The sequence below is a fragment of the Mustela erminea genome, chromosome 19 (assembly GCF_009829155.1).
Source record: "Mustela erminea isolate mMusErm1 chromosome 19, mMusErm1.Pri, whole genome shotgun sequence".
Taxonomy (NCBI): Eukaryota; Metazoa; Chordata; class Mammalia; order Carnivora; family Mustelidae; genus Mustela; species Mustela erminea.
In genome coordinates, this window is record NC_045632.1 from 25,060,198 (window position 1) to 25,078,753 (window position 18,556).

Consider the following 18,556-nt stretch of genomic DNA (forward strand, 5'->3'; position numbering starts at 1 on the left):
AGAGAGATACATCTATAGACAGAAAAGGATACTAGAGAATGAAATTACCAAGATGATAAACTTTTCTATGTATCAAACCTCTGAAGAGCAGGATGGGAAAATATTATCTCACTAACAATATTTTATTATAGTTTACTTACCGCATCATTTTCCTTTTCATAAAAATAGATATATCTGTTCAGAATTTCTATAAAAAGTTGCACTTGTAAAGAGGGGTCCATGCACTGATTTGCTATTTTCAGAGCTTTTTTAAGGCATTCCATTACCCTCTTGCCTCCATGAAGCTAGAATAAAAGAGTGAAAGGGTTGAGGGTGGGGTGAGAGAGTCTATTAAAGAGATTAATGAATTATAAATGTCCCATTTCACACAAAGACATAAACATAACCCTACAGTGGCTCTTAAGGCATAACAAATTTAAATCCACTTCATTTTTTTTAAAGCACACAGCTATACTTTACAATTATAATTTGTTTTTACATATTTATATGTTAAATGTTTTATGCTTATCATATATACTTTTTAAAGACAGTGGTATAAACTTGCTATATTACCATATACTCAACGTGGGGCTTCACCACAGGATGTGACTCTCTATACATTATACATTACTGTCCCTTTTATTTCTTTTAATTAACAAAGCTATTTCCTTTGTCCAAATGTTTCACCTCCAGCACACAAGGGCCATGGCAGCTATTCCCTCTAACAATCCCCTTTCCTATAGCATGCTCAGGAATGACCTCCCTCCTTACCTCCTCTCCATTTTTGTCTGTGTTTCTGCCAGACCAGAAGAGATGTGCACAGGTGCTCACAGCTCGGCCCTGGTCAGGTTTCTTCAGAAGTTTGGATGCAGCAAGTGCACACTGAGTCCTCAAAGGTTCATGATTCTCTTCACTGAAGCACTTCATCCTCTCAAAAGTACCAATGATCAAGGTGATGGCAGCCAGCTGTGCTTTGGAATCACTGATTTCATCTTCATACAGAGAAAATGCCTGGTGAATAAGAAGGAGAAGAGACCTTTACTACCATCGATTGGAGCACTTTCTAAAGTACTTCCCACCAAAACCCCCATCTTGTGAGATCCTCTGCAGTCGCTTCATATCACAACATGCTGACCCCTCCCATGGAGAGGAAAAAGACAGCTGATAAAGGAAAGAAACGGACAACATGCAACAAGGAAACTTGTTTTATCTTTTGTTTAACCCAGAGTTCTCAAACTGAAATTAATAAAGGAACTCTTCACTCCATGAAACACTTATCCCAAGACCCACCTGGAAATCTTAAATCTCTTTATAGCAGCTAGTAACTGATCTATTTTCCTGCTCCAAACCAATCAATATAGTATTAAGTATTATAGTATTAAGGAGTTCCAAGATAGTGGGAAAGGAGTAGTTACAAATTCAGTGAAGAGAAAATCCATGTGCACTACCACTGTAAGTGCAACAGGAGACTGAACACAGCAAAACTGATTAAATAACACAGAAAGGAGAAAAGACCATCACCTGGGACATAAATTCGTACGCCACTGTTTCATGATTTTCAAAACCAATTTCTCCAGCAGCTAGAGCCCCTTGAAGAAAAAGTCTTAAGGGTAATTCTGCCAGCTCTGCTTTGATCAAAGCACTAATAGTCTGGTGAGCAAATGAAAAAATCTTCTGGCATTTCTTTTCCCATTTGTCATCCTAAAAGAGAAAAAATAGTTTCAATTACCTTAATTTCAAGATTAACTTGCTCAAGAATATTCATTTTATATGAAACTTCTATAGAACAAACAGGAAAAGCAGGAAAGCTGAGCTCAAGGTTCCACCATCCTCTTCCTCCATTTCATTTATGAAGCACACAAGTGAATCAAGCACATACTCACTTGTGCTTACTGGCTTTGTAATTTTTGTATATTTGGCATTTTGTTTTTTTCTCATCAGAAAATCAACACATATCCCAACTGCACAGAACTAGGAAAATAAACAAATAAATTTTAAAAACTATAATCATCCCTAAATCTACTACCCAGCAATAATCACTAATAACATTCTGATGTTAACACCTTTTTCCTATGCAAATGTAATGTAACTGAGATGTCTATTCTGGTTTTGTTTTCTACTTTGTAGTAACTCACCAGAAGCGTTAAACTGGGTTCATGCTGCATATATTTGCATCGAATTTCTTTTTCTTCACTTATTTTGTCTTAACAATTTTCCTCAGGATACTAAGTTACTGGAAATCACTTTAATGACTAGAAAATACTTCACACACTGAATATAGCATAATTTACTTAACTATTTCCTTTTGGACATAATCTGTAATACCAATGAATACTAATGCTCTATACATACGCAGTTTACTGAATCCCTAATTATGTCTTAGTATAAATTCTTAGAAGTGGAATTATTAGTTCTTTTAAGGCTCTACTTACACACTGACAGTTTTTTAGAAAACCTGTAGTATTTCACATGTCCACCACTACTAGTTGAGAATGAATCCCCATTACACCACTGCCACTGCAAACCTTCTTTTTCTTTTCTCTTTACCACTATGATTTCTAAAACAGAGGTTCATTGTTGAAATTACTAGTGAGGTTAAAGTTTATCCATGTTTGACCATCCAAATTTCTTATTAGAGCAATCAGTTCTTTTCATTTTTAAAAGAGGGTAATCATTATAGACTTGCTGCAAGGATTAAATGCGATAATCCAAGTATATAGATAGTCTTTGGCACAGTATATGGCACACAGAGAATGCTAGTTGCTATTTCCATTGTTACCAAAATCTACACAGAATGCTAGAAAAGAGACTACATGAGCAGGCGGCATAATATAAATTGGCCAAAAGCTGCTGTGTCAAGCTGGCAGGTATACGGTTCTCTATTATTGGAAAAGTAAGTTTACTGAGGTTTATTCGTTAACACTACACTATCCTGACTGTCCAAATTTCAGGCACATCAGATTAAAGTATTTTCTATAAAACTATTGAAGACTTAAGCCATGATTCTGCTTAAAGAGTAAGTGCATAAAAATATACACAATTCATAAAATTATTCAATTTCAGGGTTTTGGAGAAAGGTTATAATGCAATGCTAGGCACTTTCATGAGTCAAAACTACCCTGAATTAGATCTCACCTGTTATGTACTTGCAACCTCTGCATGAAATTATTGTATCACTTTAGAACTGGTAAAGACTCTAAGAAAGTAAAATCATTCTTAAACTGAGGCAGTCTGAGCCAATTCTGTCATAAACTTATCAATGTTTCACAAATAATCTTTATTTTTTTATTTTAAGATTTTCAAGAATTTATGCATTCGAGACAGAAAGAAAGAGTGCATGCATGCACATGAGCAGGGGAGAGAGGCAGAGGGAGAGGGAGAGGCAGACTCCCCGCTGGGCCAGGACAACCCCTCTCACCACCCCCACCCCCGTGTAGGGCTCAATCCCAGGACCCTAGATCACGGCCTGAGTTGAAGGCAGAGGCTCAACCATCTGAGCCACCCAGGTACCCCTCAAGTAATCTTTAAATTACAGGAAAACTTTTGGCAGAAATGTGAACTGCTTTAATCTTTCATTTCTAAGTGTTTTTATATGATCCCTCAGCTAGTATATGCAATCTACCAACACCATTAGGAAAACTTAATACAAGATGTATAATGAACGATTTATTGAAAGTGGAATTTTATTATACCACTATTTTTGAATGTTTGAAATTTTCTATAATAAATAACATACACACAGAAGAAGAAAAAAAGAAAACAAAGTAGTGACATACTTAAAAGTAAACCCACCACTTTAGAATTCTCTTTGTAGCGAAATGCCAGCTGATAAGCTGCAAATACCAAGGGTGGCAGTGTGAAGCGAATCCGCTGATTTCCACCAGCTCCAAAATGTTTTCGTGCTGTGTTTAAAATCTGACAAAAAAAAAACAAAAACTCTAAACATTAATCTTTCCTGCACTATGATTAATCATTTATAAAATCAAATGAGGGCTCTAAACACTGTTATTCCTAACATTTTTTGACTACATCTGATGTAGCAGGCTTTGCAACAGATGCTTTGTATTTTTTAATCTCATGGAGTCAATGTAATTGACATCACAGCTGAGACAGACAGTAACCCCATTTCAAAAATAAAGAAGGCTGAGGTTCAAAGAGGCTGCATAATGTGTCCAGGGTTACACAACTAGGCAAGGGCAGAGACAGACAGTAACACTTTGTCATACACACTTGTACAAAGTCTGCTATGTTGACAGAGATTGCAGACTCTGAAGACAGACTTCTACTTAAAAGTAGATTCTAACACCTACTGCCTGAGTGACCCTGAGCAAATTATTTACCTTCTCTTAGCAGTAAAAGTTTCATTTGAAAAGCGCAGTGGTGGTTGTTATTGTTGTTGGGAAGATCAAGTAAGGCAAGTGAAGAGTTATAACACCTGACACAGGAAAGGGCGCAAGGGCTCAGAAAATGTTCGTTATTACTAGGATGCAAAGTAGCTATGTGTGTATTGCTGGTATGTCTTACCTCCTGATTCAGAAAAAAAAATGACCATTAAAGTAAAAGGAAATGGCAATATACTTTAAAAGAGCCATTGTGAAATAAACGTCAGATTGTTTAAGAAAAACCACAAGGATTCATGAAATACTTTTTAGTATGTGTGACACAATGTGTGACATATTCAGGTTTTGTGAAATTCTCTAACATAATAGATGAGAACGCAGTCCCCCTTGGGGAAATCAAATCTAATGATCCTCCCTTAAAGGTCATTCAGTGCACAGGCACAATCAATTGGCTACATGTGGAAGGCATACTTCCAAGCAACAAAAAGAGAAAACAAACGTAGGCACAGAAACATAAGGGAATCAGTTAAAATATCTGAACACTCAGCCAATCACTGCGTACAGATCACACACAGTGCACCGAGTGGGACACTGGAGTGCCCAGAATGTTTGTCAGGCAAGTCAAAGACTATCACTGCCAGAAGAAGTCAGCTTCTTTTTCACCCTGCTTATGAAGGAGTACAAGAGTGTCCTATAACAAAGTCAACAGGAGAAAATCAGGACTCAACCTCAAATAAAAATGTTCCTCATTATATAAGCCTATGAATCCAACAAGTTAAACTACACTTTGCCCAAACAATAATTAGACTGCCATCTGTGCTACCTTTCATTAAAATAAATCATCCAGATCAGTCACCAACATTCCTACGCAGGCAACACGTTATTCATTTCACAAATATTTACTGAGACTAATGATAAAGAAAGGGAAAACCTCAACTGGTTGTTCTTTAACATGAAAAAAAGGTTAAGAAAAAGACCATTTGATTAAAGTCTTTTCATATATTTTCAATGTGGCAAACACATACAACTTTTATTTTCAAACCCTGGAAACATAAATACAACTGAATAGAAGGACTGTTGCTTATACTTTAAATTTTACTATGATAAGCAACTGGACAATTCTAAAAGCAGCATAGTTCAAGAAGAAAATGAACATGGAATGAGTACTGAACATCCAACTAAAGGAAAATCGGTTTTCTGCAATTCTTAAGAAGTCTTGAAAGAAACTAGAGCAACCAACTTGTTTCCCATAAGCTCACAATTATGCATTTCTATATAAAGTAAAACTCCATGAATATCACTTATCTCATTCAGTTGCAATTTTTTCAAAACCTTCTAAGACCATAGGGGCATCAGACCACTTGAGGCACATCTACATGGTTTCTCTAAAGCTATGAAAGTGTATGATAACTGAGTTAACTCATACCAAGTACTGCTGGTCGGGGTCCTCAGACCGCAGAAGATGAATGAATCTGCCCACAAGGCTCTGCTCATCAGCAAAGTCTTCAGGATCAGGGTCTTCTATGGGCTGATCTGGCTGGTCCTGAATCAACGTGGATACCAAATTCATTATGGAATCCACCTGTAACATAAGAGGCAGAAATCCACTGAGGTGAGACCATCAGCATGTAAAGTTACTATTAAGTGTTTCCAGTTAAAGACCCTAGATGTCCATCAACAGATGAATGGATAAAGATGATGGGGGTGTGTGTGTGTGTGTGTGTGTGTGTGTGTGTGTAATGGAATACTATGCAGCCATCAAAAGAAATGAAATCTTGCCATTTGCAATGACGTGGATGCAACTAGAGGGTATTATGCTTAGCGAAATAAGTCAATCGGACAAAAAAAACGATCATATGCTCTCCCTGATATGAGGAAGTGGAGATGCAATGTGGGGGGTTGGGGGGTAGGAAAAGAATAAATGAAACAAGATGAGATCGGGAGGGAGACAAACTGTAAGAGACTCTTAATCTCACAAATCAAACTGAGGGTTGTGGGGGGGGAGGGGGGAGGGAGAGGGTGGTGGGGTTATGGACATTGGGGAAGGTATATGCTATGGTGAGTGCTGTGAAATGTGTAAACCTGGCGATACACAAACCTGTACTCCTGGGGCTAATAATACATTATATGTTAACAGAAAAATTAATTAAAAAAAAAAGGTTTCCAGTTATGTAAAGTTAACCAGTATTAACATAATTCCTCTTATTTTAAGGTTTATGTATGCTAATACACATACAGACAAGAGTCTAGAAAGATACACCAAATATTAATTAATAGTAGTTATTCTCTTTCTGGTAGGATTATAGTTTTATAATTTCCTCTTTATAGACCTCTAATTTACTTTTTTGTAGCCCACACTTATTTTTTACTTTATTAACATATAATGCATTTTTGTTTTGGGGTACAGGTCTGTGATCCATCAGTCTTACACAATTCACAGTGCTTACCATAGCACATACCCTCCTCAATGTCCATCACCCAGCCACCCCATCCCTACCATCCCCCTCCACTCCAGCAATCCTCAGTTTGCTTCCTGAGATAAATAGTCTCTTATGGTTATGTCTCTATACACTTCTAATTTCTAATTTATATAATGAGTAAGCTCATCGTAACCTTTTTAAATTTTTATTATCATTTTTTTAAGATTTTATTTGACAGAGAGAGCATGCACATGCAGGGTGAACAGCAGGCAGAGGAAGAAGCAGGCTCCCCGCCAAGAAGGAAGCCCGACACGGGGCTGGATCCCAGGACTCTGGGATCATGCCCTGAGCTAAAGGCAGATGCTTAACTGACTAAGCCACCCAGGCACCCCATAATCTCTTTTTTTAATATTAAATTACACTCTTCTTCTGTTTAATGTGTGAGTCTCAGGATCTAAAATCATTACTACGTTGTCTCAGTTTTCCTAATATATAGCACATTGGTATTCTCTTACCTGGTCTTGAGAGACAATTTCTGTGTTATAATCCAGAACATTACTAAGCACATAACAACTCATGCTCTTTCTGGACTCATAGTCAAAGTACTCAAAAAGTGGGTGAAAATGTTTTAATTTCAAGACTGTTAAAATATTGTTGTAAGTGTCAACAGGTATCTTCAAAAGTCTGGTGAGCTCCTTTGAAACTGCACTACTGGTAGCAATACTACAAAAAGAAAAACAACAGCTCTTTAATGAGTAAAATTAACTTTCTCTATATACAAACATACTGATTGCATAGAAACTTGAAGGTTTTCATTTATACATTAAAACAAAGAGGTCAGGTAAATCACACCATCTCAAAATACTCCTATGACCTTCTGAGAAGATGAAGATGCCTATCTAAACACAAACATATACTCACCTCTTAATATTCTGTTAATACAAAATAAGATGCAACAATATCTTACCAGTTGTACAGCTGGAGTTAAAATTACTGTCTAGAATTTGACATTTTTAGGAAAGCATTTTAAGTGGCAGTTAGGTTGCTAGGCAGCCAATCAACACTGTATATTCATGATGAAAATAAGTAGGGAGAAAAATCCATGCAAAACTAGCAACTCCACAAAACAGAAAAAAAAACTGCTTCTTTTCCATCAGATGCTGGCACTCAAGGAAAATCAGGCTGAATTTAAAGTAGCAGCTCACAGGAGCATTCTGTGGAGATGAGGCATACCTGGGCATTTATAAGATCTTTAGAGGTAGGGATTTCTAATTCTTTGTCTAATTTTACTTTAAAACTTACTTGGTGGGAGAAGATACCAACACATGATTTAATTTTCTCTCACATTTAACATTCGAGATCTGGAATGTTTTTCAGTTCACAAAAAATGGAAGTAACCAAAAGGCGGCAGGATGGTGAATAAAAAGAGTTATAGGGAAATAAGAAATCCTCCTAATGTGGCTCAACCACAAGAAGGGAGATGAAAAAGAAAAAGATTATATGAGGCAAAATTATGAATAATAAGGATAAGGGGAAAGGGACTAGCTTGACCCCATGTTCAGATGCAATACAAGACAGACAACGAGGGGACTGCTGAGGAAAAGATAAAGGGATCAGAATTACGCACAGTGGCCACTAGAGGATGCCACAGACTAGGACAGAACCTTGAGGCTCTCAATTAGCAACAAAATAGACTATTTTCCTCGATGGTATCAAAATTAAAGGTCAAATAGAGAAGTATTTTAAGCCAATTTAATTTCCACACCTTAAATATACATATGCTCCTAATTTTTAAAAACATACTCATCTCTAGGAAACCACTTCCTATAGAAACACTGCTTAACATAAACACAGCTGACCCATGAATATGGATTTGAGTAGTGCAGGCTGACTTATACATGAATATTTTTCTACAAATACAGTACAATAAAATGTATTTTCTCTTCCTTTAGTATTTTAAACAACATTTTCTTCTCTCTAGTTTACTTAATTGTACAAATACAGTATATACTATGTAGAATGTACAAAATATGTGTTAATTGACTGTTACTGATAAGACTTCTGATCAACAGTAGGCTATCAGTAGTTAAGTTTTAGGTAATTAAAAGTTATAAGCAGTTTTTCAATTGCACAGAAGGTCAGTACCCCTAACCCCAACATTGTTCTAAGGTCAACTATTAACTTCCTTACTAGTTTGAAAACTAACTCATTCATATATCAAAGGGGTTTGAAATGGAGAGACTCTGGTCCATAGAGTACTTCTAGTCCTTGAGTGCCACTACTTGATCAAGGTATACAACCAAGAAATTGATTGCTACTTTCTGCACTGATTAAAACCAAGCATACCAATCTAACAAATGCTAACATTTCAAAAAGCAATTAAGAAACACAAGTCTAGGATTAAAAAGTGCTTGATGAGGGTTTTTATAAAAATATAACTTTGACTTACTGTTCAAGGTTGAGCTTATTAAATATTTCCACTGTAGTTTCTAGAACTTTATCAACATAGTCCACACGATCAGGGTAACACTTCATAGCAAGATTAATGAGAGAAACTTGTAAAGATACAACATCCTCTGAAGGCATGTCTTGTCTAGACTGAAATGTTGAGAAAACCACAAAATTTATCTTAAACAATCACAAAAGGATCTACCAGCTCAGAAGTTTCAAAGTTTTGAGAATGTAGGAGAAAAGCCATACAAACCTGTATTACTGTAGCCACCTGCTGTGAAAATATGTCAAAAAGTTTAATATCTGCTGGGATTCCAGGTCCATCTTCACGGTGGGCAAACAACGCTAATCTGAAAAAGAAAATAATCTTTATTTCAACAAATACAGGGATTTAGGTAGTGGGATTATGGATGACATTTATTCTTTACACTTTTCTCTATTTTCCACAAGGTATTTCTCCTACAACATTAAAAAAGATTTTTAAAAAGGACACGGAATAGAGCTGATCATTCCCTCAATTCACTTTTTTAATAAGTTTTTAATTCCATTAGAATTAACAGTGTTATGTTAGTTTCAGGTGTACAATACAGTGATTCAACACTTCCACACATCACCCATTGCTCATCATGACAAGTGCACTACTTAATCCCCATCACCTATTCCCCCATACCCCACACTGACTTTCCCTCTGGTAAAGAGTTAAGAGTCTGTTCCTTGGTTTGTCTCTCTTTTTTTTTTCCCTTTGTTCATTTGTTTCTTAAATTCCACATGAGTGAAATCATATGGTATTTGTCTTTCTCTGCCTTACTTAAGCTCAGCACAATACTCTCTAACTCCATCCATGTCACTGAAAATAGCAAGATTTCATTCTTTTTATGGCTGAATAACATCCCATTACTTATATACCATGTCTTCTTTATCCATTCATCTATCCACAGACACTTGGGCTTCTTCCATAATTTGGCTTTTGTAAGGAATGCTGCTATTAACACAGGGTTGCATGTATTCCTTTGAATTAGTGTTTTTGTGTTTTCTGGGTAGATATCAAGTAGTGTGATTGCTGGATCATAGGGTAGTTCCATTTTCAAGTTTCTGAGGAACCTCTACACTGCTTTCCATAATGGCTACACCAGTCTGCATTCTCACCAACAGTGAAAGAGGGTTCCTTTTTCTCCACATCCTCGGCAACACTTGTCATTTGTGTTTTTCACTTTAGCTATGCTGACAGGTATGAAGAGATAGAACTATTTTAGTTTTGATTTGCATTTCCCCTGATGATAAGTGATGTTGAGCATCTTTTCATGTGTCTGTAGGCCATCTGGATGACTTCTCTGGAGAAATGTCTATTCATGTTTTCTGCCCATTTTTAAGTCAGATTATTTGGTTTTGGGGTATTGAGTTTTATCAGCTTTTTATATATTCTGGATACTAACCATTTATCAGATATGTCATCGCAAATATCTTCTCTCATTCAGTAGGTTGCCTCTTAGTTTTGTTGATCGCTTCCTTCATTGTATAGAAACTTTTTATTTTGATGTAGCCCCAATAGTTTATTTTTGCTTTTATTTCCCTTGCCTCAGGAGACATATCTAAGAAAATGTTGCTATGCCAATGTCAGAGAAATTACTGCCTGTGCTCTCTTCTAGGATTTTTATGGTTTCAGGTCTCACACTGAGGTCTTTAATCCATTTTGAGTTTATTTTTGTGTATGGTATAAGTGGTCAATTCATTTTTAACTGAACAGTTTTGTCAATGACGTCATATTTCACTGAATTCTTACTATATGCCATATTTTAAACCATACATAAGATTTTTAACAGCCTGATTATGCCATAGTCTTTGAAACTTAATCAAGTAGATCACAGATAAAAATGCATTAAAGGGACAAACATATTTGACAACCATGATTTTAAAGAGCAATTTTTAAAAGATAAATCCCCTTATAGCTTCCATTAAGAGTATGCCCAATTCAGAGGCACTTGGGTAGCTCAGTCAGTGAAGCATCTGCCTTCCCCTCAAGTCATGATCTCAAGGTGCTGCGACTGAGTCCCACATTGGGCTCTCCACTCAGTGGCGAGTCTGCTTCTCCCTCCCGCTCTGAGATCCTGCTCCCTCTTCGATCACTTTGCTCTCTCTCAAATAAATAAACGAAATCTTTAAAAAAAAAAAAAAGAGTATACCCAATTCACATATAATTCTTGCTGTCCAGATTTAAACTAGTGATTTGGAGAATCTGCTACATCTTAGACTTTAATAACTTAGGTATTTAAAATCTAAAAAAAAGGAGTGCCTGGGTGACTCAGTGGTTAAGTGTCTGCCTTCATCTCAGATCATGATCCCAGAGTCCTGGGATCGAGTCCTGAATTGGGCTCCTTGCTTGGCAGGGAGCCTGCTTCTCCCTCTCCCACTCCCTCTGCTTGCATTCCCTCTCTCGCTGTGTCTCTCAAATAAATAAAACCTTTTAAAAAAATAAAATTAAAATATATATATATATATATATATATATATATATATATATGAATTAAGGTATTTGCAGAAATAAATCTTCACTTGGGTTCCTGGTTTCATAAGGTCAATGATGTGTAAGCTAATGAGTAGGACACATGTTATATACTAGCACTCAGCACAGTTGCCAAGCAGACACTCTTTAGAGTCATTATCGAAAGCCAAGTTTAATATTTTTAACCAAGACCAATGCCGAAAGAAATAAAATTTAAACCTAAGGGGCATATACTAAACATATTTAATATTTCAAAACTCTTTTTTAAAAAAATATAATGATAGAATGATTACCTGAACATTCTTTTTTGTCAAAATTTTTAAGATTATTTACTTATTTATTTGAAAAAGAAAGAACGAGCAAGAGAGAGCACAAGCCAGGGGAGGGGCTGAGGGAGAGGAAGGAGTAGATCCCCTGCTAAGCAGAAAGCCCGATGTGGGACTCAATCCCAGGACCCTGGGATCACAACCTGAGCTGAGGGCAGACCCTTAGCCGAATGAGCCACCCAGGTACCCTTACCTGAACATTCTTTTCAAAATTTATTTTAGATTTTATTTATTTGAAAGAGTGAGCAAGTGAGAGAACATGAGCAGGGGTAGGCGCAGAGGGAAAAAGAGAAGCAGACTCCTCGCTGAGCAGGGAGCCCAACAAGGAGGGGTTCAATCCTGGACTCCAGGATCATGACCCAAGCCAAAGGCAGTCATATAACAAACGAGTCACCCAGGTGCCCCTTTACCTGAACATTCTTAATCATCTGTATCTAATGGCTACTTGATAAAAGAGACTCCAAATCAAATTAGTGCCCCATAAAAAGAAATTTCATTACCGTAAAAAACAAATTTTGTTCTTTGAATATATAAGAGTTAAATAATGGTTCTGTATGACATTGCCAACTAAATGTCTAGATTAAAAATACTCATTATCAGGTGCCTCGGTGGCTCAGTTGGCTGAGCGACTGCCTTCAGCTGAAGTCATGATCCCATGGTCCCAGGATCAAGTCCCCCAGCCCTAGGATTGAGTCCCACATCAGGCTCCCTGCTCAGCAAGGAGTCTGCTTCTCTCTCTGACCCTCCCCTCTCTTATGCTCTCTCTCTCTCAAATAAATAAAATCTTTTAAAAAAAAAAAAAAAAAAGAATGTTTAGGGGCGCCTCTGCCTTTGGCTCAGGTCATGATCTCAGGGTCGTGGCATCGAGCCCCACATCAGGGAGCCTGCTTCCCCTTCTCTCTCTGCCTGCCTCTCTGCCTACTTGTGATCTCTGTATGTCAAATAAATAAATATAATCTTTAAAAAAAAAAATATTCATGATCTCCATGCCTCCTGCTAAACCTCCTTCATACCTAAGCTAGGCAAGCACCTGGTAGATACTCATACTTACAGAACCAAACTGTTCATAGTGTAACTGCCTTAAAATCATTAATATAATAGGGCGCCTGGGTGGCTCAGTGGGTTAAGCCGCTGCCTTCGGCTCAGGTCATGATCTCGGGGTCCTGGGATAGAGTCCCGCATCGGGCTCTCTGCTCAGCAGGGAGCCTGCTTCCCTCTCTCTCTCTCTCTCTCTGCCTGCCTCTCCATCTACTTGTGATTTCTCTCTGTCAGTAAATAAATTAAAAAAAAAATCTTTAAAAAAATCATTAATATAATAAAGATGTAACAGAAGTAATTCACAAAAATGTTTTAAATTCATTAGTCCCTGGTCAGAACACTACCCTCCAATGTTGGAAGCACTTACCTATCAATTAAAGCAATGATTATGTTCTTCACATTTACATTTTGATGTAACTCAGCACAGGCCCGGAGAAAAGGATTCAAAGTTTGAAGGTGGAATTCATCAGGGAAAACCTGAAAATCAAATAATAATTAATTGACACAAGTAAAAGTATTTCACATTATAATCTGTATGGTATCTTTATGGTAAATGTATCTGTATGTATCTTTATGGTAAAGTTCATATTTGTGGAAACAATCATTTTAATCTTATACAACTAAATTCAAACACATTACTTTTGAGTCTCTTTAAACATTAAACCCAAGTAGAAATAATCCACTAGACAAACTGCATCTACAATTAAACTAAAACTAGTGAGAACTAGAGAACTTGGAGGCCTCTCTTTCCCACATTTTGGGGGGAGAAAACATATCAATACAAAGACCAAGTTATCAGTAAGAGAAAACAGTTCTTTTTAATCAGGACAGCTTGTTTTTTTTCCTTTCTTTTTTTAAGATTTATTTATTTTAGGAAGAGTGAGTGAGTATGGGTGAGCACACACATGGGGGGGGGGCAGATGGAGAGGGAGACCAGCAGCCGACTCCCCGCTGAACCAGGAGCCCCACATAGGGCTTGATCCCAGGACTCCCAGATCCGAAATCGAGAGTCAGATGCTCAATCCACTGAGCCATCCAGGCACCTCAGGATAGCTTCTCTTCTATTCTATCAAGACTTTTTTTCAAAACAATGAAAATTAATGAAGGAAGAAATGAGTTATTTATAAAATGAATGTCCTCACTTACCTGAATAATACACTCCATAAGATATTCTTGAGCCAATGCATCCCTACAATTCACAACTTGCTCCAATATGCCAGTCAAAACAATCTAAAAGAAAAAGGTAAGAGTTAAAACATTATTTTTAAGTCCTAAGAAACTCCTCTAATAACATATTTAAGCTTATAATTTGAGAATCTTATTTTAGATTTTTCCAACTCATACTTACTTTTTAAATTAAACTTCAACATTTTACAGAAGCATTATTTTATTTTTTTGAAACAAGAATTTTTTTAAAAAATTTAAATAAATTCTGGACTTCTACTTAATAAGTCATTTAAGATGAAGTTTAGGAATTTTTTTTCCTTTATGATTTGTGCCTTTTGCGTCCTAAGAAATCTTTGCCTGATCTAACATTATAAAGATATACTTTGTATTTTTTTCCTAAAAGTTTATAGTTTTAGGTTTTATATTTAGGTCTGTGATCCATTTTTTGAGTTTTTCTGTATGGTATGAGAATGGGTCATAGTTCAAGGTCTTGTTTGCACACAGATGTCTAGTTTTTCCAGAAACATTTGCTGAGAAGGTTTTGGTGGCTCAGTTGGTTGGGCGGCTGCCTTCGGCTCAGGTCATGATCCCAGCGTCCGGGGATCGAGTCCCACATCGGGCTCCTTGCTCGGCAGGGAGCCTGCTTCTCCCTCTGTCTCTGCCTGCCATTCTGTCTGCCTGTGCTCGTTCTCGCTCCCCCTCTCTCTGACAAATAAATAAAATCTTTAAAAAAAAAAATCTATTAAAAAAAAAAAGATTACACTTTTATCAAAAGTAACATACTATATGTATGTGAGCCTAGTTTGGGCTATCTTTTCCAGGGCTGACAAATCCAGTTCAATGTCTGCTTTTGTAACTGATTCCCATATTGTCTGTTACTGCTTTTCACTACAGCTGTTTACAGAGTTTACAGAGTTTAGTAGTTGCAGACAAAATCAAACATTTTCCTTTATAGGAAGAGTCCTTTATAGGAAGAGTTTGTCAATCTCTGCTTAACTCCCCACCACTGATTTATTTATCTCTTCCACCAACATCACATTCTTTTTTTTTAATTTAATTTTATTTATTTAACAGACAGAGACCACAAGCAGGCAGAGAGGCAGGCAGAGAGAGGGGGAGGCAGGCTCCCTGCTGAGCAGAGAGCCCCACGGGGCTTGATCCCAGGACCCTGGGATCATGACCTGAGCCGAAGGCAGAGGCTTTAACCCACTGAGCCACCCACGCACCCAATATCACATTCTTAATGCAGCTTTAGAGTAAACCTGGAGTAAAATACAGTCAATCTCAATTTAAGAAAAATTGGTATCTTAATAATATTGAGTCTTCCAATCCACAAATAAAAACTGAAAATATATCTTTCAATTTACTTGTCTTTAATTTTAAAGTGGTTTTCAATGTAATATTATTTAATAAAAATATTTTAATTTTAAAAATCAGACTTCAATTTATATCTCATAGGAAAAGGTGACAAGTAAAAGGATATACACCTGTTTGTAACGTTCCACATTCACACCTTCCAACTGACTGAGGCGCACCAAATTTGTTCCCACCAAAATTCTCAGTTCTTGTCTTTCCCGTTCTCTTTTCTCTCTATCTCGGCTATGTCCCTGATGTTGCATTCGCACCCAGAGCTTGTTCATCTCTGCAAAGTTAAGTAGTACAAAATCCATGGAATCACTTATGTCGCCAGTTGTTTCTTCACTGCAAAGAGAGAGTTGAAACAATCTTTACATACACTATTTACACTAGAGGACCATCTTACTGTTACTGTTCACCTTTGACCGTTTCATTCTTGTCTCTTTAATACACTGATATTTCATAGAAGAAACTTTAAAATTCACTGGCTTAGTGTTCAATTTCAAGGGAAAGAGACTCAAGAGAAAAAAGATACCAGAGAAAGGATACAGAACAAGTGTAAAAGAACAAAAAACTTTCCCCCATTCCCTATCCTAGGTCAACTTGTTCTCACAGCAATTACATTAATTCAGAAAGCCTTTTAAAAAAATGATACTTAAAATGTACTGCTAACTAAATCATTTTTTTAAAAGATTTTAAATTTATTTATTTGACGAGAGAGAGAGAAGAGAGAGCGCGCACTCTCGTGTGCACAAGCAGTGGGGAGGAGGGGCTGATGCAAAGGGACAAGCAGACTCCGTGGTGAGCACAGAGCCAGATGTGGGACTCAATACCAGGACCCTGGGATCATGACCTGAGCAGAAGGCAAACGCTTAACCTCTGAGCCACTCATGTGCCCTACTACATCATTTTACTGTGGAACATTTTATGTTTTCAATTGGAATATAAGCTTTGAGAGGGAAGAAACCATGTATTTCCCGCTTATTTTTCATCTCCTAGGATAGGGAACATAGTTTTCAAAAATTTGTAATGATTGCCTAATTAAATGCTTAAGATCTGCAGTCAAATCGTAATAAAACAAAGAACCTCACCATCTTCTCACATTGTTAAATTTTTACCTTTTCTATACCATTTAACTTTACATGCATGGTAAATTTTTGTATTTTTTTCTCTTAAAAAGGAACTGATACAGAAATACTAAAAACTACTGAACTGTACACCTTAGAAATAAATGAATAAACGAACTTGAAGAAGGAGTGCCTGACTGGCTCAGTCACTAGGACATGGGACTCTTGATCTCAGGGTCCTGGGTTCGAGCCCCATGATGGACGTAGAGATTACTTAAAAAAACATTTTTTTTTAAATAAATAAACTTAAACAAAAGGAATTAAGTTCCTCTATCTAGGAACTCTGCACATAAATAGTTCACCTAGTTGGTTGCAGACCAGCTAGCTGACCATCTACCCCTATGTGAAATACAAGTGCAATGGACGTGGATACTGGAACACTGGTCACACCAGAGACAGGGCTCTTATTCTGAAAGGCTTTTGTTTTTTCTGTTTTGGAGTTAATATGTAATTTGTGTATAGAGATAATTTAAACCACTTATATCCAGGGTATCTAGCAGTCCATAAATGAAAAAAACTGGTAAGACACATTCAAGAAACAACATGAAAATTAGCTAGTTCACAGAGTAAGTTAAGGATATGTCACTATTCATCACAAATATAACTTCAAAATATAACCCATTTTAAAAAATCAAATCTTTAAAGAATACTTAATGTAATGGGAAAATGCTCTCATAAAATTATGTTTAATGAAAAAAGCAGGTTCTAATAATCTACAAGAGCACATTTTGCATCATACCCCATATGCTGAAGAAAATATCTACATGAAATGCCACATAAGTACTGGCTGTGGGTGGGAGAAATATTGATTTTTTTTTTCTCCATACACTTTTCTATTCTTCTTATATATTCTACAACAAGAAGTATAACAACTAAATCAAAAGAGAAAATCACTTACTCTGTTGGCTCTCCTTCATCAGGCAAGATGTTTCTGGTACACTGAAGAAGATAGTTCCGAAGAAATAAACCTCTCAAAGGATGCTGCACACCCCGACACATTTCTACCAAGTCTTTCAAAATATCTTTCCTGGACTGAGGAAATGACTTGACATATACAACTCCAACTGTGATCAACAGATAACTAGGGGAATTATAAGGGAATATCTGATTAAAATATTAATAAATAAATAAATACTCAAGTCAAGAATTTGATTATGTCTAAACATACTGAATCCAAACATATTAAGCAAGACAGGGACCAGGTTTTCTTCTGCACAATGAAAAAATACCTAATTTAAAATATAACCACTCCCACTCACTGACCCTCCCCAAATCTATGTATATATTTACATGCAAATTATATACATATATATTTATATACATATACAAATATATGTGTACATACAAGTATATAAATATGTACACAAATACATATATACATACATAAGTATCATTATCACCTTTAAACATACTAGTAAGAGATGTCACATTAATTTCTCTAGTAGTCAAGGCATTAAACAAGAGTATGTCTACTTTTTCTATTTCCAAAAATCCTCAATTATCCATATAAAAAGTAAAATTAATTATACCTTAAAACCTTTAAAGAAAACCCAGAATACCTACCAAAAAGTTACTCTCAACTTGTTAAGAAATTAAAGAATCTTAAAATTGGTTTTTAAAAATCAAAGTGGAAAATGCAGATATCCGATTCTCAATTACTTACAGCCTTGGGATAATGTTTCCAGCATACTGTACAAGTTCATAAAGATCTGCCACTTTTCTTCCTTTAGCAAATTCATCTGTCAGGTAGACTTCCAAGTAGTGTAATTCATCAGAAATAGCCATATCTTTTAATTACAATTAAGGACTCAAATAAAGCTAAGCCAACCTAGGCAATACTCTGTCATTACAC

General features: G+C 36.4%; 1 protein-coding gene across 1 annotated transcript in view; it reads right to left on the reverse strand.

The window, feature by feature from the left end:
- The window catches only part of VPS35 (VPS35 retromer complex component), a 28,965-nt gene that overhangs the window by 1,650 nt on the left and 8,759 nt on the right, over positions 1-18,556 (reverse strand). The window contains exons 4-16 of the mRNA XM_032324195.1: positions 18,368-18,491; positions 17,603-17,785; positions 15,709-15,922; positions 14,201-14,284; positions 13,422-13,531; positions 9,444-9,540; positions 9,189-9,337; positions 7,255-7,462; positions 5,746-5,901; positions 3,772-3,894; positions 1,501-1,680; positions 751-990; positions 141-284 (exon numbers count right to left, since the gene is read on the reverse strand). Coding sequence (XP_032180086.1) covers positions 141-284; positions 751-990; positions 1,501-1,680; positions 3,772-3,894; positions 5,746-5,901; positions 7,255-7,462; positions 9,189-9,337; positions 9,444-9,540; positions 13,422-13,531; positions 14,201-14,284; positions 15,709-15,922; positions 17,603-17,785; positions 18,368-18,491 — 2,012 coding nt within the window. The remainder of the gene's footprint in view (positions 1-140; positions 285-750; positions 991-1,500; positions 1,681-3,771; positions 3,895-5,745; positions 5,902-7,254; positions 7,463-9,188; positions 9,338-9,443; positions 9,541-13,421; positions 13,532-14,200; positions 14,285-15,708; positions 15,923-17,602; positions 17,786-18,367; positions 18,492-18,556) is intronic.